Genomic DNA, 23,657 nt, shown 5'->3' with positions numbered 1-23,657 from the left:
GGCCGACAGCCCGAGCTGAGCTCCCAGACATGCTGAGGTGACGCGAGCCCCAGGACTGACCCCCCGCCATCACATAAGAAAATCACCTAAGCCCACTCAACCCCCAGAACCAAGAGACAATAATTTTTTAAATGACTAAGCTTTGGAGTCATTTGTTTCTGAACAATAGATAACTTGGACAGTAATAAAGAGAAAAATAAAAAGTATATCGCAGAGAATCTGATATGTTTTAGATTGCATAAAATGGAGAAAATATATAGAATTGAATATAACAGTAACTTTGCAAAAACAAACAACACTACCTCTAGGAAAAAGAACTGGAAAAAGAACTAAGTAGTCAGAACACAGGAGTTAGGCTTTTCAACATAAATCATTTGACTTTTGATTCCCAAGAACAAACTAATGACAACATAAAACTGTGATACGTGTGGATGGCATAAAAATGAAGACAGTGGCGCCAACTTTGGAACATGAGTGACTTGAACTTTTATTTAAAAATACTTTCATCTTATTTTCCTTATAAATCAATACATAAGGGTGTTCTGTATCTGTCAAGTACAACACATTTTATAATAGAATGCTTACATCATGCATATCCTGACCCTAAACTACCAATTCCAGAATACAGGTGGCACTGAAGAAAGATTTGTCCGTAATCCCAGCTGTCAGACAGTCAATACTGATGTCCTCACAACAGGGCTATAAATAATAAACAGCAAACTGAAAAAAAAAACAACCCTCATCCTGAGGAAAAATCGATTTAACACTCTACCAAATTCCAAAAGGATTTTTGTTTTGGTTTCAGATGCCCAGACTGTCTGAGATTGTAGTGAAACAATTTTTTTTAACTTTTTATTTTATACTGGAGTACAGCCAATTAACAATGTTGGCGATAGTTTCAAGTGGGACTCAGCCATACATACTTGTGTATTCATTCTCCCCAGAGGGGCTTCTCAGGCGTCACAGTGGTGAAGAATCCACCTGCCAATGCAGGAGACTCAAGAAACTCGTATTTGATCCCTGGGTCCGGAAGAGGCCCTGGAGAAGGAAATGGCAACCTACTCCAGTCTCCTTGCCTGGAACATTCCATGGACAGAGAAGCCTGGCAGGTTACAGTCCCTGGCGTTTCAAAAAGCCTGAGAGGACTCAATGGTGAACACGCCCTCGCCTCCGAACTCCCCTCCCAGCGGGGCTGCCATCTCACATTGAGCAGAGCTCCCTGCCCTACACAGCAGGTGCTTGCTGGTTGTGCGTTTAAAATATAGCAGCGTGCACATGTCCATTCCAAACTCCCTATCCCTTCCCTCCTGGCAAACATGTTAGTTCTCTAACTTCCTGCAAAGGAAGCTGATGCATGTCTTGGGTTATTTAATGGAACTGTGCTTAAGAACTCAGGCTCTGAGCCAGTCTGCAATTTAAAGACGATTTCAGCACCTACTCCGCCGTGATTCTGGACAAGTTACACAATCTCCGTGCCTCGAATTCTTTACCAGTTAAACAGGCAGGGCACATTCATGAATTCCACAAACATGACTGGAGACTTGAGGCTGTCAGTCACTGTGCTAGACAGCAGCGAGACCACTCCGTGGAGGTCATATTCCAAAGCAGAAGTCGGACAACCATGCTAGTCTCAGAGTTAAAGCCTCCTAGCGCAGGAAGAAAAATGGATTAATTCCTGTTTAGAATTTAGTACAGACAGTAACCCATGACAGGGAATTCTCCGTAAAAGCTACCTATTATTTCATAACGTGCCCTTCTCCACTAAAAACTGGTAAAACTCTCGGGAAAGCAGGTTATTATGGAAGACCTCCCCGCCTAAGAAGACACCTCTGGGTCACACCCTCCTCCCCGGAGTAAATGCCCCTCACCAGCCTTCACCCACCCATCCACCCGCAAAGACGCGCGTCAGGAGGCTCTCTCTGCCAGAAAAGTCTGCCGACCTAGCAGAGTCGGTGCTGCAGGGTAAGGGACAGGGGACACCGCGCCCTACTTCGGCCCGAGCTCTCCAAGGTGCCCTCGAAAGCAGGGCAGCTAAACAGGCGCTCCCCGCCGTTCCCGGCCCACGGACCAAAGGAGGCCTAAGCATCCAGCCGAACAACAATGGCCTCGCGCGCAGGGGCCTCCGGGGGTGGGAGGTGGCCCGCGGCTGGAGCCGCCCCGCGGCGGGCGGGATCACGTGACCCAGAGGCTCCGCCCCGCCAGGGAGGGCTCTGAGCGCGGGCGGGGGCGCGGACGGAGCGAGCGGGCGGGCGACGGCGGAAGTGACGGAGGGGCGCTCCTCGCTACGTGCGGCGACGTGGCGGCGAGGCCGGCGCCCGGCGGCGGAAGTGGCTCTCGCGCTGGGACTGGAGTGTTTGTGTTTTGGTTCGCGGAGGAGCCGGCGGCAGGCCTGAGGGGAGGAGGGAGGAGGAGGAAGAATCAGTGGGAGCTCGAGCGCCGGGCGGCGGCGGCGGCGGAGGAGGAGGAGAAAGGAAAGGGGAAGGCGGAGCGGAGAGGCGGGGACGGAGCCCGACGGGGGCGGCACCGCGGCGCGATCCCCGCACCGTCCAGTCTGAGGGGAGCGGAGCGACTCGAGGACGCGCCGCCGCCGCTGCTGCTTCAGGCCCTGCCTGGGCTGCGTCTGGAACCTGCAGCCGGAGCTTCAGCGCCACAGGTCCGCGCGCTGCGAGCCCAGGTAGCCCCGCCAGCCTTCCGCCCGCGAAGCGGGTCAGAGCCCGAGTGGTCCGCGGGTCTGGGGTCACAGGGGCCCCCAGCCTTCCTGCTCGCGCCGGGGCCCGGGACCGGAAAGCCGCCGGAAGAGGCGTCTCGCCCGGCGGCCGCGGTGGCCCCCTGAAGGGGTCCCGGAGGCCAGGGTTTGGGGGCCGGCCGAGGGAGCGGCGGGTGTCACCCAGTTCCCTTCTCAAGATGGCGCCCCGAGAGCGGCCCGGAGGCCGCGGCGCCGCTGCCCCGTCCCGGCAGCCGGGTAGGGGTCCGCGGCCGGAGTCGGGCTGGGTTCGGGGAGGAGAGGGGAGGGATGCGCGCGGGCCGGCGGGCCTGCCTGTTGGCCGGTCGGAGCTGCTGCCGGTGGTTCAGGTGTTCCCCGAAGAGGAACCTGGGCCTCTGGCAGGTGTGAATTCGGGGAGCTCCGCCCACCCCGGCTCCCCGAGCCGGGTAATGGAGGGAGGCGGCGGCCCGGGGAGCCCGGCTGTCTAGGGGCTCTTGTCTCAGCTCTGGAAGGTAAGTGCGGCTTGAAAGCAGCCCGACACAGCTAGGCCGCCGAAGCCCTCAGACGGTAGAGCCCTTTGAGCGTGCTCTGCTGTTCGCCTCCCTGCAAACTGGCTATTCTCTGAAGACTTGCAGACTTTTTAAGCTCTGAACGTCATAATTCACATACTTGGTTTTTGTTTTTTGCTGAAGTGGAGCCTAAGTGTCCAATCAGTTGCCTTTCACATAACTAGTGGGGGAAAAAACCCACATGGACACAACTGCGATAATTCCGGGCAGTTCAGAAACTTGATTCTTAATTTAAAACGGGGATCGTAAGAGCTTCTTAGGGTTGCTGTAAGCCTAATTCGTGGAATGGTGATTGGCATAAAATAAATGCCTAGTAAATGTTAGCTGCTGTCATGAATTCAGTTTTGATCAGAGAGTACCCAGAAGGACTTTAACTACAGAATAGCAGTTATTTTCAAAAGATTTAAAATGCATTTTCTGCAAAATCTTTGGTTTTGGGAAACAAAAGTTTGTAATGAATACAAATGAATATTACAAAATATAGCTTTTAACCTTAATGTAATGCTAACTGTATTCATAATTAGATTTAGTTAATGTTTTTGTTTGAGGTCCTTGGAACTATAACCAAAGCTAAATCTCTTTTTTCCCCCTTTAATGAGCATCTGATGTTTTCCCTGAAGTTTAGGCAGGACTGTAGGAATTCAGAGCATGTTGTCCTTGATGAGTGATTCAGTTTGCTGTTCTGTAGGTAAAGCTGGAGGTGTCTCAGTTGCGTTGTGTGATACGTGAAGTCTGTTGGTGCACTTTCAGTTTACTTGCATTCTCTTGATGTTCGGTCGTCATTCCATCAAAGGGGCTCTGTAATTGCCTGTTTTCAGTCGCTGCTGTGTGTTGACCACTGTATCAGAAATATTTTACGTGTATATTCTCTTCTCACAGCAGTTATGAAAACTGGATATTCTGGAGTAAAGAGTTTGAAATGAAAGCAGTTGCTCCAGCAGAAATTAGTATAGCTGTATCGAATTAGATCCCCAAATGGAGTGTGTTTGGGAGTGGTGGGAGGATAGATGTGAGATTGGAGCATTTTTTTAATCACAGAAAATTCTTTATGCAGAAGTAGGAAGAATAGTATAATGAACCCATCAACTAGCTTCAGTTATCTTGTTTTGTTTATACCCCCATTGTTTGGGAGCAACTCAGATCTATTATTTCATTTGTAAATATTTTAGGTACAATATGTATTACTGAAAGATAAGAGGTCTTCAGTGCTGCCGTTTAGATAAAGTAGAGGTGATTTTATTGTCTTGATGTATGGTCTCATAGATACGTTTATTAATGAGTTCATTGTTAAGAGAGATTCTTGTATAAACTCATTTCATGGGCAAGACAAATTTCTTAAGAGGTACCTAAATGAAATCTAACAGTGACTTGAAAAGGAGAATCATATTTAATGTTATTAAGCACATGGTCAGATTTTGATTAAAAGTAGGAGAAAGCTACTACAATTGATTTGTGAGTAGCTTGGAAAATAATATTTTAAAAGTTTGCTAATATCTTTGAGAATTATCATTATTAAATAATAAAAGAAGACTTAGAAGTTGTGCTTTAGGCTAGTTTTTTGTTAGTGTGTTAAATAGAAAATAATGACACGTTTAATTGTTAGCCCCAAAACTACAAGAGTATAAGTAAATAAGACACTAATTCACTCACCATACGGAGAACCGCGGTTAACACTTGCACGAATGATGTATTTGAGAACGTGAGAATACAGTATTAAATCCTTTAGCCACCAGACATAGATCTACTTAAAATATTGCTCCCGTTACCATTAAATAAAAAGCATGTGCCATTTAAAAGGAGCCTTCAAATAATAATGGCTGACTTTTATTGAACTTAACTGTTTTAAGCTCTAAGATTTTTCCCTTAATTGACTTAATTTTACTCAAAACCGTTTTAACCTAAGTAATCTAGTTCCAGAACCAGAACTAGTCACCTTTCAGTTTGCATGGGTTGAAACTCAGCTCTGTTGAAGCTCTGTCACAGTAACTGTGTGACCTCAGTCAAGTCACCTAACCTTTCTATGCCTGTTTCCTTATTTTTTAAGGATTGAAATAGGTAACATTACAGGATTGTTGAGTGGCTATGTTAAGTAATTAAAACCATCTGGCACAAAGTTGAGTCTTTAGTAAAGGTTAGGTTTAAAATGTTTACAGAGCCTTAAAAATTACAGAATGATTTTAGGCTCAAAGCTCATACCTTTACTTATTAATCAAGGCAGTGAATTAAAGTAAATGACAGTGTCCAGTAGAGGCTATAATTGTCATGTATTGCTGTGTTACAGGCAAAATTTTAAAGTGATAATATGAGGTTTGCTTTGTTATGCTGATTTGTATTTTTAATTACTTCATATTTGTTTTTTTTTTTAACAGGTTTCTTTACCTCCAGAAAGAAAAGAATTGACACCTTGCGTCCTGGAAGTTCATTTAAGAAACTGAAATTAGGGACTTCTTTCAAATTTGGACATGGCTAATCGAGGAGCAACAAGACCCAACGGGCCAAATACTGGAAATAAAATATGCCAGTTCAAACTAGTACTTCTGGGAGAGTCTGCTGTTGGCAAATCAAGCCTTGTGCTTCGTTTTGTGAAGGGCCAGTTTCATGAATTTCAAGAGAGTACCATTGGGGGTGAGATTTTCTTTTATCGTTTCTTCATTTAATTGACTCATACATTGACAAATAAGATTTTGCAGTTCTGATTGTATGATGATGGGTAATAAATAGGTCACAGAGTGAGTAAAAGAGCTGAGCTGCAGACTCAAACTTTATAGCTTGATTTTTTGATAAAATAATGTGTTTTAATATTTTGATTTCCTGGTTATCTCCAAGATGATAAAATACAGATGCAAACATGAGTAGAATCAGTGTCCCAAGTCTCAGATTTGATTGGTATCTTTCTTGATACTGTTTAAAAGTGTTTTCAAATTATCCGATGTCTGCTGAATTGTGTTGGCTTTAGAATGAATGGTGAAAATAGTAAAAGTAAAGAGGAAAAGAGTTACGATTAAAATTCTAAATAACTGGACTATTTACAAATTACACTGATTGGCAAAATTAGTTACATTTTATTAAATATGTTTAAGAATGCTCCTAGGGTGAGGGAAGAGAAGAAGTGAGTGATTAATGAAGAGAGACATGAAAGGGAAATGAGACCTGGAGAGAAAGTGAAAGAAAAGGGGAAAGAGGTGACATCAACACTGCTTACAGGGACGGTGTTCACGCTAAGGGGAAGAAACGTGCGGGACCAAGAGGACACAGCCAGCAGTGCCGTACTGGGAAGAGATGAGAAGCGAGATCCCTGAACTCTTGCCTGGAAAATCCCATGGACGGAGGAGCCTGGTGGGCTGCAGTCCATGGGGTCGCTAAGAGTTGGACACAACTGAGCAACTTCACTTTCACTTTTCACTTTCATGCATTGGAGAAGGAAATGGCAACCCACTCCAGTGTTCTTGCCTGGAGAATCCCGGGACGGGGTAGCCTGGTGGGCTGCCATCTGTGGGGTCGCACAGAGTCTGGACACGACTATAGCAGCAGCAGCTGGGTATAGCAAAGCCCTTTTTGGTCCTGCTTAATGTGTCAAATGAAGCTTTTGAATTAGGTAATGTCAGAGGAACCACACAGCTTTAAGATTGACACTATTTTGCAAGAGATGTGTAATTAAGCAGGACCATATTTTTTCAGGTTCACGAATATATTTTTAACCTCATATTTTAAAAAGTCAAATACTTTTTTTAACTTCTGAAATACGTAAGGCAGATATTCTTTGGCATGTAGCAACTTCTTGGGAGTCCATCTTTTAAAAGCATAACTTATGCTGTGCATTGAATATATGATCTCAAGTAAGTACACTGAGAATTATATTTATGATTTCAGATTATTCCTTTAACATAAATTACAAAACTCGGCTATCTTCTGACTTTTCTGTAGGAAATACAGTGGACAACGGCTATTTCCTATTTAACAGACCAGCAGTGTAACGAGTGACAGCCAGCCCCAGTGTTTGGGTGTCATGTTACAGTGTGATTCTATTTTATTGTTAATACTTCATATTTATTTATAATGAATGAGCATCAAAAATACAGTCCTTTACATGAGTTTTTTATTTTGATTCAGAAATCTTGGTATCTTTAAAACTTGTGTTGAACAGTATATCACACATTCTTTGTTGTTTCCTTGTTAATGTATCTGTGTATATGTGGTTTAGTAATGAAATATCACCTCTCAAGCTTTAGCCTCCTCCAGAAAACAAATTGGACCAGAAGTAACTAGTCCACATCCACATAGTATATTAGTCACTCAGTTGTGTCTGGCTCTTCGAGTTCCCATGGACTGTAGCCCACCAGGCTCCTCTATCGTGGAATTCTCCAGGCAAGAAGAAAGAGTGGGTAGCCATTCCTTTCTTCAGGGGATCTTGCAGACCCAGGCATTGAACCCAAGGTCTCCTGAATTGCAGGCAGATTACCAGCTGAGCCACCAGGGACACCCACCCAGGGACACCCTAAAGTCTTAGGAAAAATTTTAAAGACTTTCAAGACTCTGCCCACCCACCTTCACCTGGTACAAAAGGTTAATTATTATAACTACTTTTTGGCAAGTGATTGTTGCTTGCAGCATTTCTCAAAATACACGTGCATTGTAGGCTAAACACCTGGGCCAAAATATGTTTGGGACTTGATATATTCTTACCCTCCCTGCCTTCACAGTGCATATTAAAATAACAAAAGCAGTGAAGTACTGTAGTAAAGAACTCAAGTCCTGGTAAATGTAGCCCAAGAGTAGAATTTTTGTTTTTATTATGGATACTCCCAATTACCTTCTAAGAGTACATTTTCCTAATGACATCTCAAGAAGGACATTTAAAAGAAAAGTTTAACCCCGTGTCAATGCATCATAAATATACATATCCTTTGATATGTGTGTATGAGTGTGTGTATATAATCTGTTTCCATTTAATACCAATTAGATTGTTTACATTTCATTAATGAAATTGTCAAAAAGTTTTCATTCTCACACGTAAAACTTCTAATACTTTGTGCTTGTACAGATTGAGTCTGGCTTTTTTAACCACCTTTAGAAGGAATTTACATCCAAGTTTCTGTCTTAATGGTTATTGAATACCTTTTTATTATGTTGACCACATATTAGTCCTGGTTTTTTGTTTGTTTTTGAAAGATAATTAACGTGTTTAAGGCATAAGATGTATTAACTTGTTTACAGAGTGAACACTGTTCTTTTATGCTCTTCGCTAAACAGCTCTTCACTCTGAAGGACTAGAAGCATCTAAGGATTTCAAGGTTTGAGTTGTTTAAGATCTATAACTTGTAGGTAATGTGTATTTTTGTTTGGCTTATGTGTGGGAGGAGTTATCTAAAAATGAACCTGGCCAGATGTTTTTATGTTTCATCTATTCTTTATTTTAGACTTAACTATTTATGTTTAGTAACATGTAAGAGCTCACTTAAAATTTCCCTCTCTAATTGCATTGTAAGGTGGAATATATACTGTACTCTTGAATTTGTATATTCTAGAACCTTATAGTGATCAAGAACATTAAGATGTCTTCACTTTTTGTGGTGGTTCTTATACACGATGGCTTGATTTAAGAAAACAAGAATCCATGTTGTCTCCCTATATCCCCGCCCCTGCCCCTTGATTCTCTAGCTCTCATAATGAGATGGGTAGTTGGGTGCTGGGTTTAGTGCTTTGGGGAGTTCTAGCTTATGGCGGGAGTTAAAGGCTGCGTGACATTTGTGCTCCTGCCATTTGAGACGAGCCCTAAGGTGTGCGGGGCGTTTTAGGCTCAGGTGGTTGCCTCCCTTCTTGTCTCATCTGGAGCCTCAGAAGCTCTTCAGGAAATACTTGTTGGGTGATAGGGCTGGCCATCTTCCACTTAACAACTTGAACACCTAAAGACTTCAAAGATTTCTAGGGAATTCCTTGTGTCAAAAATATACTTGTTTTTAAAAAGACTTTCGCATGCTGTTTATAAGCAAGTGGATCATCAGGGTAAATCGGAGCCAGTTTAAAATGTACAATGAAAAAGCATGCAGTCTTTCGACTCTTCTTTTTGAGAGAGAAACGTTTGATATCACAATCAGTAAATGGAATAATTGCTTTTTTTTTTAAACTGATTGTTGTAGGATTAAAAAAAAAAACCATGCTGTTCGTCAACTACTCCAGTTTGAGGATCACAAGTGTTGTATACTGGTTACGTTAATCTGCTAGGCCTCTTTCAAAAACCATGGTCCTTCCCTGTCCATCAAGGATACTCTGCCTTGTCTTTACTTAAAGGAGTTAAATAACCAGCGTCTTCAGTTGTCTGTACTGAGGCTGCTCCCCTCTGTTGCCGTAGGTAGTCAGGGACTGGTTATTCACGAAACAGACAAAATAAGTGCCCTCTGTTTAAAGCTGTTTGAAGCAGTTATTAACCCTAAAGAGAATGTTTACATAATTATTTCAGGACTTTTTTTTTTACTAGAAGGACAAAGTTTATACTTTATTTAATATCTGTCCAATTTCCTCTACCTGGCTACCAGGACTTGTTTTTCTTTTCAGATTCAAAACATCTAATGGGGCAAAAGTTATTATTAAAAATTAAGAAAAACAAAGTTAGTTTCAAAGATACTGTTGTTGGTTTTACCTTACCTTACCAGTTTATGGAGTGAAGCGTTGTGGTTAAGAAAGGGGTGTGGCCTGGGGACAGACTGTATCCACATTGTTTGATTTAAAATTCTAGCTCCAGCACATACCAGCTACGTCATCTCACACAAATCATACCCAGCTTTATTTACTCTTAATATGGAATGAAAATAATACCTCCTAAATTTGACAGGTTTTTTTATTAAATGTTAGCTATTACCTTGTCACCACTATTACTTTTTGCTGAGTCATTTTTATTACTGTTGATATTTTTCTGGTATTGTCATGACATGGCATTACTTGAGAATTGTGACTGTTCTACCAAGTGCATAGCATTTTAGGATTTGACAGTGTTAAAGAATTTTATGTCCAGATTTTCTTCTCTTGGAAATTTCTTATTGAAGATTGTAAGAGCAAATAAGATGTAAAAAAGATGCTTTATGAGCAACTGCTTCCTAAATTTTAGCCTTCCTAAAAATGGACTTCAAGTAGATAGCATTTATTAATACAACTATGTTTCTTTAAATTCTGTATGGTAAATTCTTGCTTAACTACCCCAGCATTTTCTGGTTTTCACACAAGTGGTTAGTCATATACGTTGCATTAAATGCCTGCTCCCCATGTCAACTAAGTTATTTATGGACATTTTCTTAGAGGGAGAAATTACACAGTTAAATAGAATACTACATGTATGTAGATACTAAAGTTGCTTCCTAAACTGAGAAAGAAAAGGCAGCTAGAAAATGTGAATTGGAATAACTTGTGTTTTTCCTGTAGTAAGCTTTCCACTATTGCCCTTCACTTGTGAGCCTTAAGAAAGACTTGTTTGTGTAATTGTAATCTGTACATTTGTTTGCTTCTTTATCTTTTTGCATCTGCATTATATTCAGTTGCCAAGTCGTGTCTGACTCCATGGACTGCAGCACACCAGGCTTTCCTGTTCTTTACAGTCTCCTAGAGTTTGCTTAAACTAATGTCATTGAGTCGGTGATGCCATCCAACCCTCTCATCCTCTGTCATCCTCTTCTCCTGCCCTCAATCTTTCCCAGTATCAGAGTCTTTCTCTTCACAGCAAGTGGCCAGAGTATTGGGGCTTCAGCATCATTCCTTCCAATGAATATTCAGGGTTGATTTCCTTTAAGATTGACTGGTTTGATCTCCCTGTAGTCCAAGGGACTCTCAAGAGTCTTCTCCAGCACCACAGTTCGAAAGCATCAATTCTAAAAAAAAAAAAAAAAAGAACACATCAATTCTGCAGCATTCAGCTTTCTTTATAGTCCAACTCTCAGATCCATACGTGATGACTGGAAAAACCATAGCCTTGACCATATGGGCCTTTGTCAGCAAAATGATGTCTGCTTTTTAGTACGATGTCTAGGTTTGTCATAACTTTTCTTCCAAGGAGCAAATATCTTTTAATTTTGTGGCTGCAATTGCTGTCCACAGTGATTTTTCCACAAGAAAATAAAATCTACAGTTTCCACTTTTTACCTATTTGCCGTGAAGTGATGGGACAGGATGCCATGATCTTAGTTTTTTGAATGTTGAGTTTTTAGCCAGCCTTTTCACTCTCCTTTCACCCTCATCAAGAGGCTCTTTAGTTCCTCTTCACTTTCTGCCATAAGGGTGGTGGTATCTGCATATCTGAGGTTATTGGTATTTCTCCCAGCAGTCTTGATTCCAGCTTGTGCTTCCTCCAGCCCAGCGTTACTCATGATGTACTCTGCATAGAAGTTAAATAAACAGGGTGACAATACACAGCCTTGACGTACTCCTTTTCCGATTTGAAATCAGTCTGCTGTTCCATGTCCAGTTCTAACTGTTGCTTCCTGACCTGTGTACAGGTTTCTCAGGAGGCAGGTAAGGTGGTCTGGTATTCCCATCTCTTTAAGAATGTTCCAGTTTGTTGTGATCCGCACATTCAGAGGCTAAATTTAGCATAGTCATTGAAGCAGAAGTAGATGTTTTTCTGGAATTCTCTTGCTTTATTGGTGATCCAGTGGATGTTGGCAGTTTGATCTCTGGTTCCTCTGCCTTTTCTAAATCCAGCTTGCACATCTGGAAGTTCTCAGTTCGTGTACTGTTGAGGCCTAGCTTGGAGAATTTTGAGCATTACTTTGCTAGTGTGTGAGATGAGTGCAATTGTGCAGTAGTTTGAACATTCTTTGCATTGCCTTTCTTTGGGATTGGAATGAAAACTGACCTTTTCCAGTCCTGTGGCCCCTGCTGAGTTTTCCAAATTTGCTGACATATTGAGTGCAGCACTGTCACAGCATCATCTTTTAGGATTTTAAATTGCTTGACGAAAATTCCGTCAGCTCCACTAGCTTTGTTCATAGTATAGCTTCCTAAGGCCCACTTGACTTCCCACTTCAGGATGTGGCTCTTGGTGAGTGACCACATCATTCATGGTTATCCAAGCAAAGGCATCTGCATATTGTTTTCAGTTAAAAGTACTTTTGAGAAAGGATAGAAGACCTGGAAACAAACCACCAGTGTATCATTTTCAATTCATGAGAAAAATGATTTTTGAAATATACATTATTCTTTCTGTTACAGTGAGAGTTGAAATTTTTTGAAGTTAATCTTTTGGCTTCAAGTGAAACAATATTGTCTTTATGTGTAATAATGTTTCCTTATAAAAAGTATATATTCAGCATTTGAGATAGGTTGTATTACTTGAAGAAGTTAGTAAAGATTTGATATTTTATATGTTTGTACCAGTTCTGACCAAAAATATTTTAATAGTCTTAACTTCAGTTATTCTCCAGTGTCCTGGTTTTAGATGTTATCATAAGTGGCTACTTAAACATTGCTGTGAGTTAGGAACCAATAAGCTTAGCTTCAGTCCTGGCCTTGTTTTAGAAGAGTGCTATTTACACACTGTAAAACGAGAGAGAATTGAGCTAGATGAGGGTTCTTCTAGAGCAGACTCTTTTTTTTTAAGAGTGTGCTTTCTCCACATTAAACGAAACAAGCAATACAGTTAAACTTTTTCTTCCTCTTAAAATTTGTTTCACATTTTGCGATCATGAATATCTGTTTGTGCCCTGTCTTACTTCATTCATTAATTCCCTTTGGTGCTGCTGAAATGTTCAGAGCTGTTTGGCAGAATCATTTTGCCAATTAGCTCTAACTATGGTGAGCCACCTCTGTTGATTCACTAATTTACTGCTTTTATTCTGTTACATACAGGCAAATAAGATTGTCAAGCTTCTCGAAAATTCATTTATTCAACAAACTTACCAAGTTCCTAGTACTGTGCTAAATCCTAGAAATCGAAGTTACCCTTCCCCCTTGGGGTCTCTCACTGTAGTGATCCGACGCTCCTTCTGTGTACTCTCCCTTATGATGCATGCTGAACCGGTTCACCTCACGACAGCATCATTGGAGTCCTCACAAGAGCCTTTTGTTAACAGGCCTCCTAGTGGCAAATAGGGATGTATTAGAGTGAGAAAAGAACAGGAGTTATTCCAGGGACTTTTGGAATATGATCATTGGCTGTTTTGATTTAAACATGAACTCTGGGTACCAAATTACTAAATCTCTCAGGATGAGAATGAAGTCACATACTGGATTTTGAAAATAAGAAATAATCCTTGATGTTTTACAAGTGTTGCAAAACAATATTTGAGGTAAGTGTTGGTAAACAGTGTTCACCCCTTTTTTTTGGTAATACAGATGAGGAAGGGTAACAACAGAATGAGGAGTCAGTCATTCATGGTTCTGTATTCCTGTTGGCAAAGTTGAAGGTATTACTAGCAGGCACTCTTTGGATTCAAAAAGAAGAGAATTACGTGATGATACGGGACTTCAGTCGCTCTGTAACTACCAGACATCATCAGCATTTCTCAGTCAAATAAAATAGTTACTCAGGGACTTCCTGGCGGCTCAGTGGTTAAGATTTAATGCCTCCACTGTAGGGTCACAGGTTCAGTCCCCAGTCAGGGAACTAAGACCCCATGTCCCACGTGGTATGGCCAAGAAATTTTTTTAAATGTTTTTAAGTTATTTATCCTTGTATATTAGAACCTAGAGAATCCTAACTTTGTAATCTATTGTATTCATAAGTAATTTGTAAATTTTAGGAAAATGTGACTTCTGTGAGACACAGGGTGATTTTTAGGATCCCTTGTAAGGTGATTTTAAAGTTGGTTACATGTTATACGATGCACTCATAGGATTGGCATTCCCATAGTGTCATCTAGACCTTACTATGGCTTTATGAGGAAATGCTGATTTTATAGACAAGGAGACTAACGCAACAAAAATGATACAGCGGAGGTTTTGCACCTAAGTGACAGTTGGGATTAAAGACAGATCTTTCTTCTGTGCAGTCTGTATTCTGGAATTCACGAAGTTTAGGGTCAGGATATGAATGATGTAAGCATTCTGTTATAATTAAATGTGTGGTACTTGACAGATGCAGACCGCCCTTATGTATCGATTTATAAAGAAAATGATGTGAAAGTATTTTAAATAAAAATTTAGATGACTCATGTTCCAGAGTTAGTGCCACGGTGTCCATCTTTATGTCAACCACGTGTCACATTTTTATTTCATTAATTTGTTCTTGTGAGTCAAAATTCAAGTGGTTTCCTTCCTATCTTCTGCCTACTCGGTTCTTTTTTTCCAGAGATTCCCTGTTTGCTCAGCGGGTGAAGAACCCGCCTGCAGTGCAGGAGACACAGGAGAAGTGGGTTCGATCCCTGGTTTGGGAAGACCCCCTTGAGGAGTAAAACGGCAGACTGCTCCAGTATCCTTGCCTGGAGCATCTCATGGACACGGTAGCCTGGTGGACCACAGTCCAGAGGGTCGGAGAGTCAGACAGCCTGAGCGACCACACACAGGGCAGCCGAGTGTTACTCTGTCCTTGAAAAGTTACTGTTACATTCACATCTGTGTTTTCTCCACTTTGTGCAATCTAAAACATGTCAGACTGTCTGCAGTATGCTTTTTATTTTTCTCCTTATTACTGTCCCAGTTATCTGTTGTTCAGAAACAAATGACTCCAAAGCTTAGTCATTTAAAACAATTATTGTCTCTTGGTTCTGGGGGTTGAGTGGGCTTAGGTGATTTTCTGATGTGATGGCGGGGGGTCAGTCCTGGGGCTCGCGTCACCTCAGCATGTCTGGGAGCTCAGCTCGGGCTGTCGGCCAGAATACCTGCCTATGGCCTGCCTCCTGGTTTGGGTTCCTCAACAGCATGGCGCTGGATTCAAGCATGAATGTCCCCAAGATACCAGACAGAGGCTGGGTGGCTTTTTATGCCCTACCCCCAGAAGTTCAGAGATCGCATCAGTGATGCTCAAATCACAGGCTTGTACAGATTTGAGGAAAGAAAGCCAGTGTCATGTTTTAACAAGAATATGCTGAAATCTTGTGGCCATCTTGGAAAATACACTGATTTTTTGTACCATTTTATGAAGTATGTCCTCATTTTTCTTGGCTATATCAACATTCCATTGAATGGATCCTGTGAATATTTTTTATCAGTTCTAGGTTCAGATTTGCACAGTAGTTTTATACTTTGGGGTATTAACAGTGCTGCAGTGAATAATATCATAGTCATTTCTTATGTATTCCAAGTATTTTTGTAACAAATTTCTTGAAGTTGATTGCTGTGTCAAAAGTTAGATACTTTTGTAATTCTGATGCATTTTCCCCACTGCCTTCCCCAGCAGTGCACAGAATGCCTGTTCCCCTATTGCAGTAGCTCAGGGTACTTTCACGCTTATAGATCTTTGCTGTTCTTACTTGCATTGATCTCTGCATTTTTTAGTGTACATTTTCCCCATAATAGGGATGAGGTCAAGCATCTTTTCATATTTGAGAGTCCATTATGTTTCCATTTCCTGTAAACTATAACTTCATGGTATTTTTATACAGAATCAGTTGTAGTAATCATATGACTGTATCCTGTTCCCTTTATTAGCGATAATACTCTATATCTCTGTATTCATATTTATTTTAGTAACTGGTAATCTATTTTTTAACCATACCATGATTGTTAGACATTTAGTGTTTACATTTTGTTTGCTGTTTTGGGTAATCATCTAATATTGAATATATTCTTGGAAATTTTTCCCCTCTGGACTTATTTCTGTAAGATCAATGTGTAGATGTGGTTACTGAATCAAAGTAATTTAATGATTATGGTATCAAAGGAATTTCGGTCTTTTCATCACTTTTTTCTTCCCTTAGAGATAGATATTCCCAACTTCCTTGGGCCTTGCTTAGCATAGATAATTATATCTGGGTTTATAGGTTTCTGAACTTCTACTCTGGGGTTTGGAGAAGGAAATGGCAACCCACTCCAGTTCTCTTGCATGGAGAATCCCATGGACGGAGGAGCCTGGTGGGCTACAATCCATGGGGTCGCAAAGAGTCGGACACGACTGAGCGGCTTCACTTTCACTTTAGTCTTCTCTGTCTCTTCTTGCTTTCTTTAGTTCGCCCTTTTCCAGTCTTCTATTATAAAATTCTCAGATACTAGAACTTTTATTTTAAACTCACTTAGATAGGATTATTGCTAAGCATTAAAGGTCACTTTCAAGGCCAGTATTGTTTTAAAAGTCTGGTAGATTCTTTCAGGCCTGGGAACTATTAAGTGCTAGATTCTTGAACCAAATGGAGTAGGAACATCACCAAAGAGAAGGAGGGAAGAAGCCTCCTTTGCAAAATAGCCTGGGCACTGTCCTGCACATTACCTTTGATTTTCTGCCATTTGAAAATGATAGGTCTGGGTGTAGAATTTTCAGCATTTATCTTTCTTAGTGTTCTCTGAGCTCCCTGGATATGTAATCTGATGTCTGACATCATTTGGGGAAGATTCTGTTTTTATTGCCTCACGTATTCTGTTCCTTTTTCTTGCGATGTTCCCATTATGAATGTAATACACCTTTTGTAGTTGTCCCAGAGTTCTTGGACATTTTGTTCTATGTTTTCTAGTCTTGGTTCTCTTTACATTTCAGCTTCGGAGGGTTCTGTTGATAGACCTCAAAGTCTGAGGTTCTTGGCTCAGCTGTGTCCAGTCGTCCGAGTAGTCCATCAGAAGTGGAGTGAAGTGAAGTTGCTCAGTCGTGTCCGACTCTTTGCGACCCCATGGACTGTAGCCTCCCAGGCTCCTCCGTCCATGGGATTCTCCAGGCAAGAGAACTGGAGTGGGTTGCCATTTCCTTCTCCAGGGGATCTTCCCGACCCAGGGATTGAACCTGGGTCTCCCGTGTTGTAGGCAGACGCTTTATTGTCTGAGCCACCAGGGAAGACCTATAAGTCCATCAGAGGCATTCTTTATTTCTGTTACAGTATTTTTGATCTCTGCACTTTTGGGGGTCCTTCATAGCTCCATCTCTCTGCTGACATTGCCCATCTGTTCTCAGCATTATGTCTTCACATTAGGGTTCTTAGCTCATTAATCCTAGTTGTTTCCAATTCCCAGTCTTTTAATTCCAACATTTCTGCTGCTGATCTGGTTCTGATACTTTTTCTGTCTTTTCAAACTGTTTTTTGCCTTTTAGTATGCCTTGTACTTTTTCTTGCTGTCTGGATATGATACAGTAAGTAAAAGCAACTGCTGTAAGTATGCTTTTACTAGCGTGGTAGAGTTGTTGAGCAAATGGTCATTTTTTTTTCTCCCCTGCCTTAGACAAGACAGGATGGCTAGAATGGGCTGGAATTAGAAATTTCCTTTCTCCCAAGTGGAAGGATAGAACTGGCTTAAGTTGGATATTTCTTTCTCCAGGTCCGTTAAAGTGAAGTCACTCAGTTGTGTCCGACTCTTTGCGACCCCATGGACTGTAGCCTGCCAGGCTCATTCGTCCATGGAATTTTCCAGGCAAGGATACTGCAGTGGATTGCCATTTCCTTCTCCAGGTCTGTTAAGAGTCTGATAATACTCCCAACAGGTTATGCTCAGATCAGCTAGTTTCTTATGTGGACGGGCTTTGTTAAGAACATGATGATCTCGTCTATTTCAGAATGGTTCCTTTCCCCTCACCTTGCCAGAAGCAGGAGAGGATTTCTCTCTGATATTTACTGTGAGAGCCTAATCTAGTTCCTGGTTGTCAAACCCACAGGAGTGTGGTGCCTCCCTTCCTGCTGGCTTCTCCTGGAGTTTGTCTGTTTATGGTTGCTCTGGGTCTCTTGCTTCTTGTGGGCTTTTTCCAGGTTCAGTGATTGGGGGTGGCTTCTCACTGCGGTGCTGGGCTTCTCACTGCAGTGGCACCTCTAGGTGCAGAGCACAGGCCTGAGACACACAGGCTTAGTTGCTCCGTGGCATATGGGATCTTCCCAGACCAGGGACCAAACCCACGTGCTGAGCATCAGCAGCGTGTTCTCAGCCGCCAGGCCGCCAGGGGATGTCCTGCTGGAGTTGTAACTCAGGCTTGTCGGCAGCTGGCCTCCAGCAGTTTCACCAGGTAGTTCCTGCAGCAGCGCTGGTCTCCTCAGGTGACTCTGCTCAGATGCCATGCTTTTCTGTACCAGCCTGTCTTGTTTCTCCAGTTTGGGGCCAGTAGATTGCCTTGCCAAGGCTGTATATTGTCACCCTGTTTATTTAACTTATATGCAGAGTACATCATGAGAAACGCTGGACTGGAAGAAACACAAGCTGGAATCAAGATTGCTGGGAGAAATACCAATAACCTCAGATATGCAGATGACACCACCTTTATGGCAGAAAGTGAAGAGGAACTAAAAAGCCTCTTGATGAAAGTGAAAGTGGAGAGTGAAAAAGTTGGCTTAAAGCTCAACATTCAGAAAACGAAGATCATGGCATCCGGTCCCATCACTTCATGGGAAATAGATGGGGAAAGAGTGGAAACAGTGTCAGACTTTATTTTTCTGGGCTCCAAAATCACTACAGATGGTGACTGCAGCCGTGAAATTAAAAGATGCTTACCCCTTGGAAGGAAAGTTATGACCAACCTAGATAGCATATTCAAAAGCAGAGACATTACTTTGCCAACAAAGGTTCGTCTAGTCAAGGCTATGGTTTTTCCATTGGTCATGTATGGATGTGAGAGTTGGACTGTGAAGAAGGCTGAGCACCGAAGAATTGATGCTTTTGAACTGTGGTGTTGGAGAAGACTCTTGAGAGTCCCTTGGACTGCAAGGACATCCAACCAGTCCATTCTGAAGGAGATCAGCCCTGGGATTTCTTTGGAAGGAATGATGCTAAGGCTGAAACTCCAGTACTTTGGCCACCTCATGCGAAGAGTTGACTCATTGGAAAAGACTCTGATGCTTGGAGGGATTGGGGGCAGGAGGAGAAGGGGACGACAGAGGATGAGATGGCTGGATGGCATCACTGACTCGATGGACGTGAGTCTGAGTGAACTCCGGGAGTTGGTGATGGACAGGGAGGCCTGGCGTGCTGTGATTCATGGGGTTGCAAAGAGTGGGACACGACTGAGCGACTGATCTGATCTCTGATCTGAGATTGCCTTGTAACCTCACTTTTTCAGATCAAAGAAAAATTACTGATTTTTCAGCTTTTGTAGTTTCTCCTTTGAACTCTTGAGTTCCTGATGTGGGATCTCAGTTCCCTGACCAGGGATCAAACCTGTGCCCCCTGCATTGGGGACATGTAGTCTTAACCACTGGATTGCCACGGAAGTCCCTGCAGGAATTTTTTTTAAAGTACTGTTTAAATTATTCAGCAATGTATCTGTTGTCCGTAAGTTAATTGTCCTTCATAGGGACTTGCCTGGCTGTCCAACAGTTAAGACTCCACACTCCCACTGCAAGAAGTGTAGGTTCCATCCCTGGTTGGGGAACTGAGATCCCGCAGCCATGCGATGCGGCCAAAAAGTAAAAAAAAAAAAAGTCTTTCATAGACGTGTATCCAAGCTAAGTTAGTTTGATTACCTTTTCCTTTTGGTGTTTGTTGGGGAGCTTGTCTGACACTGGTTACTAGCTTGTAACAGCCTCTCCCCTTTCCTCCCTTCTCTCACGTCTCTTCCATTTCTTCCCTGCTCCTCTTTGTGTTCTGTGCCTCCATTCTGCCCCCTAGTTTAGTATTTGGGGCGGCATTTTTACACACACCCAGTCTGGTGAGTCCCCTTGGTGTGGTGACCACAGCCTGTCAGCCTTGAGGGTTCAAACACTGGTTGTATCTCAGGTGACCAGGTGTGGTGCACTAGCTTAATACTAACCAAGTTCAAACTCCTGCGACTAACTTGCAAACAGTAGCATTAGTGTGCTGGTAGGTGTCTAATATGATCCTGTTCAGCTGGACATGTGACTAGCTCAGTCCTGGCTAGTAGATTCCCTTAGAAGAGTAGTGTCCTTTAAGAATAACCATCAGGCTATGATTGTGAAATAAAAAAACACATTGGCTGCTTTTACTGTTTTGTCATTTGTGAAAAAAATTAACATGAATTAGTCTTAAGTGTATCTTCCTCCTAGACAGTGTTAGAGAAAAAGTGATGATTAGCGTGTTTTACCTCATTCTGCATGACTTCATGCAGACTCTTCCTTACGTATCATTATGTGCTCCAAGATTATAGTCATTTGGCAGCAATTATCTTCAGATGTTGCATGAATGATTTGTGTTAAGATATGCATAATAAATTTTGTATAATTTTAACCATTCTAAAGGTACATTTGGCGTTAGGTCCATTCGCGTTGTTGTACAGGCATCACGCCCAACCCTACACATTAAACAGTAACGCCCTATTTCCCACCCCCACCCCTGTCAATACCATCCTGTTGATGAATTTGACTGCTCTAGGAACCTCACTCATACATGAGAAATTAGATGATAGTGCCCTTTTATGACTGGCTCAGTTCACTTAGTATGTGATCAAGGTTCACCCATCTTGTGAAGGTGTCGATTTTTCCTTATTTTTAAAGGGAAAATAATATTCCATGTGCCATATTTTGCTTTCTCATCCATCCTTTGATGAACTCTTTGGTCTCTTCCACCTTTTGCCTATTGTGAATTAACACTGCTGTGAATATTGGTGTACAAACACCTTTCACGTCTTTTGAGCATATCCTGGAAGTAGAATTGCTGGATCATATGGTAACTCTGTGCTTAATATTTTTGAAGAATTTCTATACCATTTTCCACAGTGGCTGCACTGTTTAACATTCCCACTTTGAGTGCATAAGGTTTCAATTTCTCTACCTCTTTGTGAACTCTTTTTTTTTTTTTTTTTTTTTGCTGTTTTGATAGTAGCTATTCTAATGGGTGTGAAGTGGTATCTTGTAGTATTGATTTGCATTTTTCTAGTAGTGATGTTGAACATCTTTTCATGTGTTTCTTGGCCATTTGTGTGTTTATTTTCCCCCGCTTTGGCCATGCCATGTGGCTTGTGGAATCTTAGTTCCCTGACCTGGGATCCAACCTGGGCCCCAGCAGTGAATGCCCTGAGTTCTAACCACTGGACTGCCAGGAAATTCCTGGCCATTTGTATATCTCTGGAGAAATGTTTATTAAAGTTGTTTGTCCGTTTTTTTAACTGGGTAGTTTGGATTTTTTTGTCTGTTGCTAAGTTGTAGGAGTTCTATGTATATTCTGGATACCAACCCCTTGAAAATGAGTGTTAGTGGCTCAGTCGTGTCCAACTCTTGGTGACCATGGATTGTAGCCACCAGGCTCCCCTGTCCATGGGATTCTCCAGGCAGAATACTGGAGTGGTTGCCATGCCCTCCTCCAGGTGATTTTCCTGACCCAGGAATCAAACCCAGGTCTTCTGCATCGCAGGCAGATTCTTTACATCTGAGCCACCAGGGAAGCCCCAGTCCCTTATCAGTCTCTTATCAGATGTTTAAGAACGAGCTCAGTATGATGAGTGTTAGATCATCTCATAGAGTGGGTTCACCTTGGGGAGCGCTGCTGTCTTCTGGCTGCGCTGGGTCTGTGCTGTGCCTTGCGGACTTAGTTGCCCCAGAGCGTATGGAGTCGTGCTTCCCTGAACAGGGTCCAGCTCGTGTCCCTGCATTGGGAGGCGGAGTCTTAACCACTGGACCACCAGGGAGGTCCCTGCCGTGTTTTAATATATGATCTAGATAGTAAACTTCTTACCTTGCCATTCTTCTGGAGTGTTTTCTGTTTGAGTTTAATTGCTGTGTGTGCTTTCCTCTTTGTCCCAGTCTATTTTGATCCCTTCTTAAGTTCTTCCTTGCCTTAGTTGAACTGTAACTCTTGTGTGAATGCTTTGTCTCATCTTTGCTCTATAATCTAATGCTCTATAATCTAATCTCCTATATACACATGCAGTTTTAATGGAAAATAAAAATGGCCTCAGCTTTTATTTTTTCTGTTGTTGGCTTTAAACCATCCATACATTCCTGTGTGTGTGCAATTTTATCATCTGAAGTCAGTGTTCATCTGTCTGATAAAATTCATTCTATTATGACCCTAGTGGCCACTGATTCCCTTTTTCTCAGCAAACCAGTGTCTGGCTTCACAGGTAACTTTGATACCTCGTTCTTGGTCAGTTTTTGCCATCTTTCTCCCTGAAGTTTGATCCAGATCCATCAGACTCAACCGTTGACTTACTTGGCTCTAAAACCTTTAGGGCTTCCCCTGCACATCACTTCCAAACAACCTTAAACTTGGATTTTATGATCCCAAGTCCCTGATCTACATCTGAGATCCTGAACAAAGCTCTTCCCGTCTCTAACTACTATAGCCTTTTAGTTTTAATAGGGCATCAAATCCACCACTTTAGTGAAAGTTTTATTTAAGGGAGGACATTTACATATGTATGTATGTATTTCTATTGATATATAAAAAGCATGTATATAATTTTGCTTTTTGACAATTAAGAGGTCATTTTGTAAATTTTAAATTTAATTCCTTCTTAGTACTTGCCAAGCCGTCAGTGCCTTTCATTCATACATTATTTTTAAATTAATTTACTTATTTTAATTGGAAGAATTACTTTACAGTATTGTGGTTTTGGCCATACGTTGACATGAATCTGCCACGGGCACAGGTGCACGTGTCCCCCGTCCTGAACCCCCCACCCACCTCCCTCCCATCCCATCCCTCTAGGCCATCCAGTGCACCAGCTTTGAGTGCGCCGTTTCATGCATTGAACTTGGACTTGTCATCTCTTTCACATATGGTGATGTACATGTGTCAGTGCCATTCTCTCAAATCATTCTACCCTCTCCCTCTCCCACCGAGTCCTAAAGTCGGTGCTGTGTATCTGTGTCTCTTTTGGTGTCTCGCATACAGGGTTATGGTTACCGTCTTTCTAAATTCCATATATATGCGTTAGTATACTGTATTGGTGTTTTTTATTCTGACTTACTTCACTCTGTATAATGGGCCCCAGTTTCATCCACCTCATTAGAACTGACTCAAATGTATTCTTTTTAATGGCTGAGTAATACTCCATTGTGTATATGTACCACAGCTTTCTTATCCATTCATCTGCCAATGGACATCTAGGTTGCTTCCATGTCCTGGCTATTATAAACAGTGCTGCGATGAACATTGGGGTACACGTGTCTCTTTCAATTCTGGTTTCCTCCGTGTGTATGCTCAGCAGTGGGATTGCTGGGTCATATGGCAGTTCTATTTCCAGTTTTTAAAGGAATCTCCACACTGTTCTCCATAGTGGCTGTACTAGTTTGCATTCCACCAACAGTGTAAGAGGTTCCCTTTTCTCCACACCCTCTCCAGCATTTATTGCTTGTAGACTTTTTGATGGCAGCCATTCTGACTGGTGTGAGATGGAACCTCATTGTGGTTTTGATTTGCATTTCTCTGATAATGAGTGATGTTAA

At 42.1% G+C, this 23,657-nt stretch overlaps 1 protein-coding gene across 2 annotated transcripts in view; it reads left to right on the top strand.

Annotated features, from left to right (window-relative positions):
* The first annotated feature begins 2,326 nt into the window (after positions 1-2,326).
* Positions 2,327-23,657, top strand: part of RAB5A (RAB5A, member RAS oncogene family) — a 33,479-nt gene continuing 12,148 nt past the window's right edge. The window contains exons 1-2 of one of the 2 annotated variants that reach the window (XM_070376957.1): positions 2,327-2,653; positions 5,643-5,898. In XM_070376957.1, the coding sequence (XP_070233058.1) occupies positions 5,736-5,898 (163 nt within the window). In that variant the 5' untranslated portion in view covers positions 2,327-2,653; positions 5,643-5,735. Of the gene's footprint in view, positions 2,675-5,642; positions 5,899-23,657 lie in introns of both variants that reach the window. The other variant, XM_070376947.1, reaches the window with a different exon arrangement.

The sequence above is a fragment of the Bos mutus genome, chromosome 1, assembly GCF_027580195.1.
Source record: "Bos mutus isolate GX-2022 chromosome 1, NWIPB_WYAK_1.1, whole genome shotgun sequence".
NCBI lineage: Eukaryota > Metazoa > Chordata > Mammalia > Artiodactyla > Bovidae > Bos > Bos mutus.
Note: the sequence above shows the minus strand (reverse complement) of the source record. Positions and strands in the feature narration are given on the sequence as shown.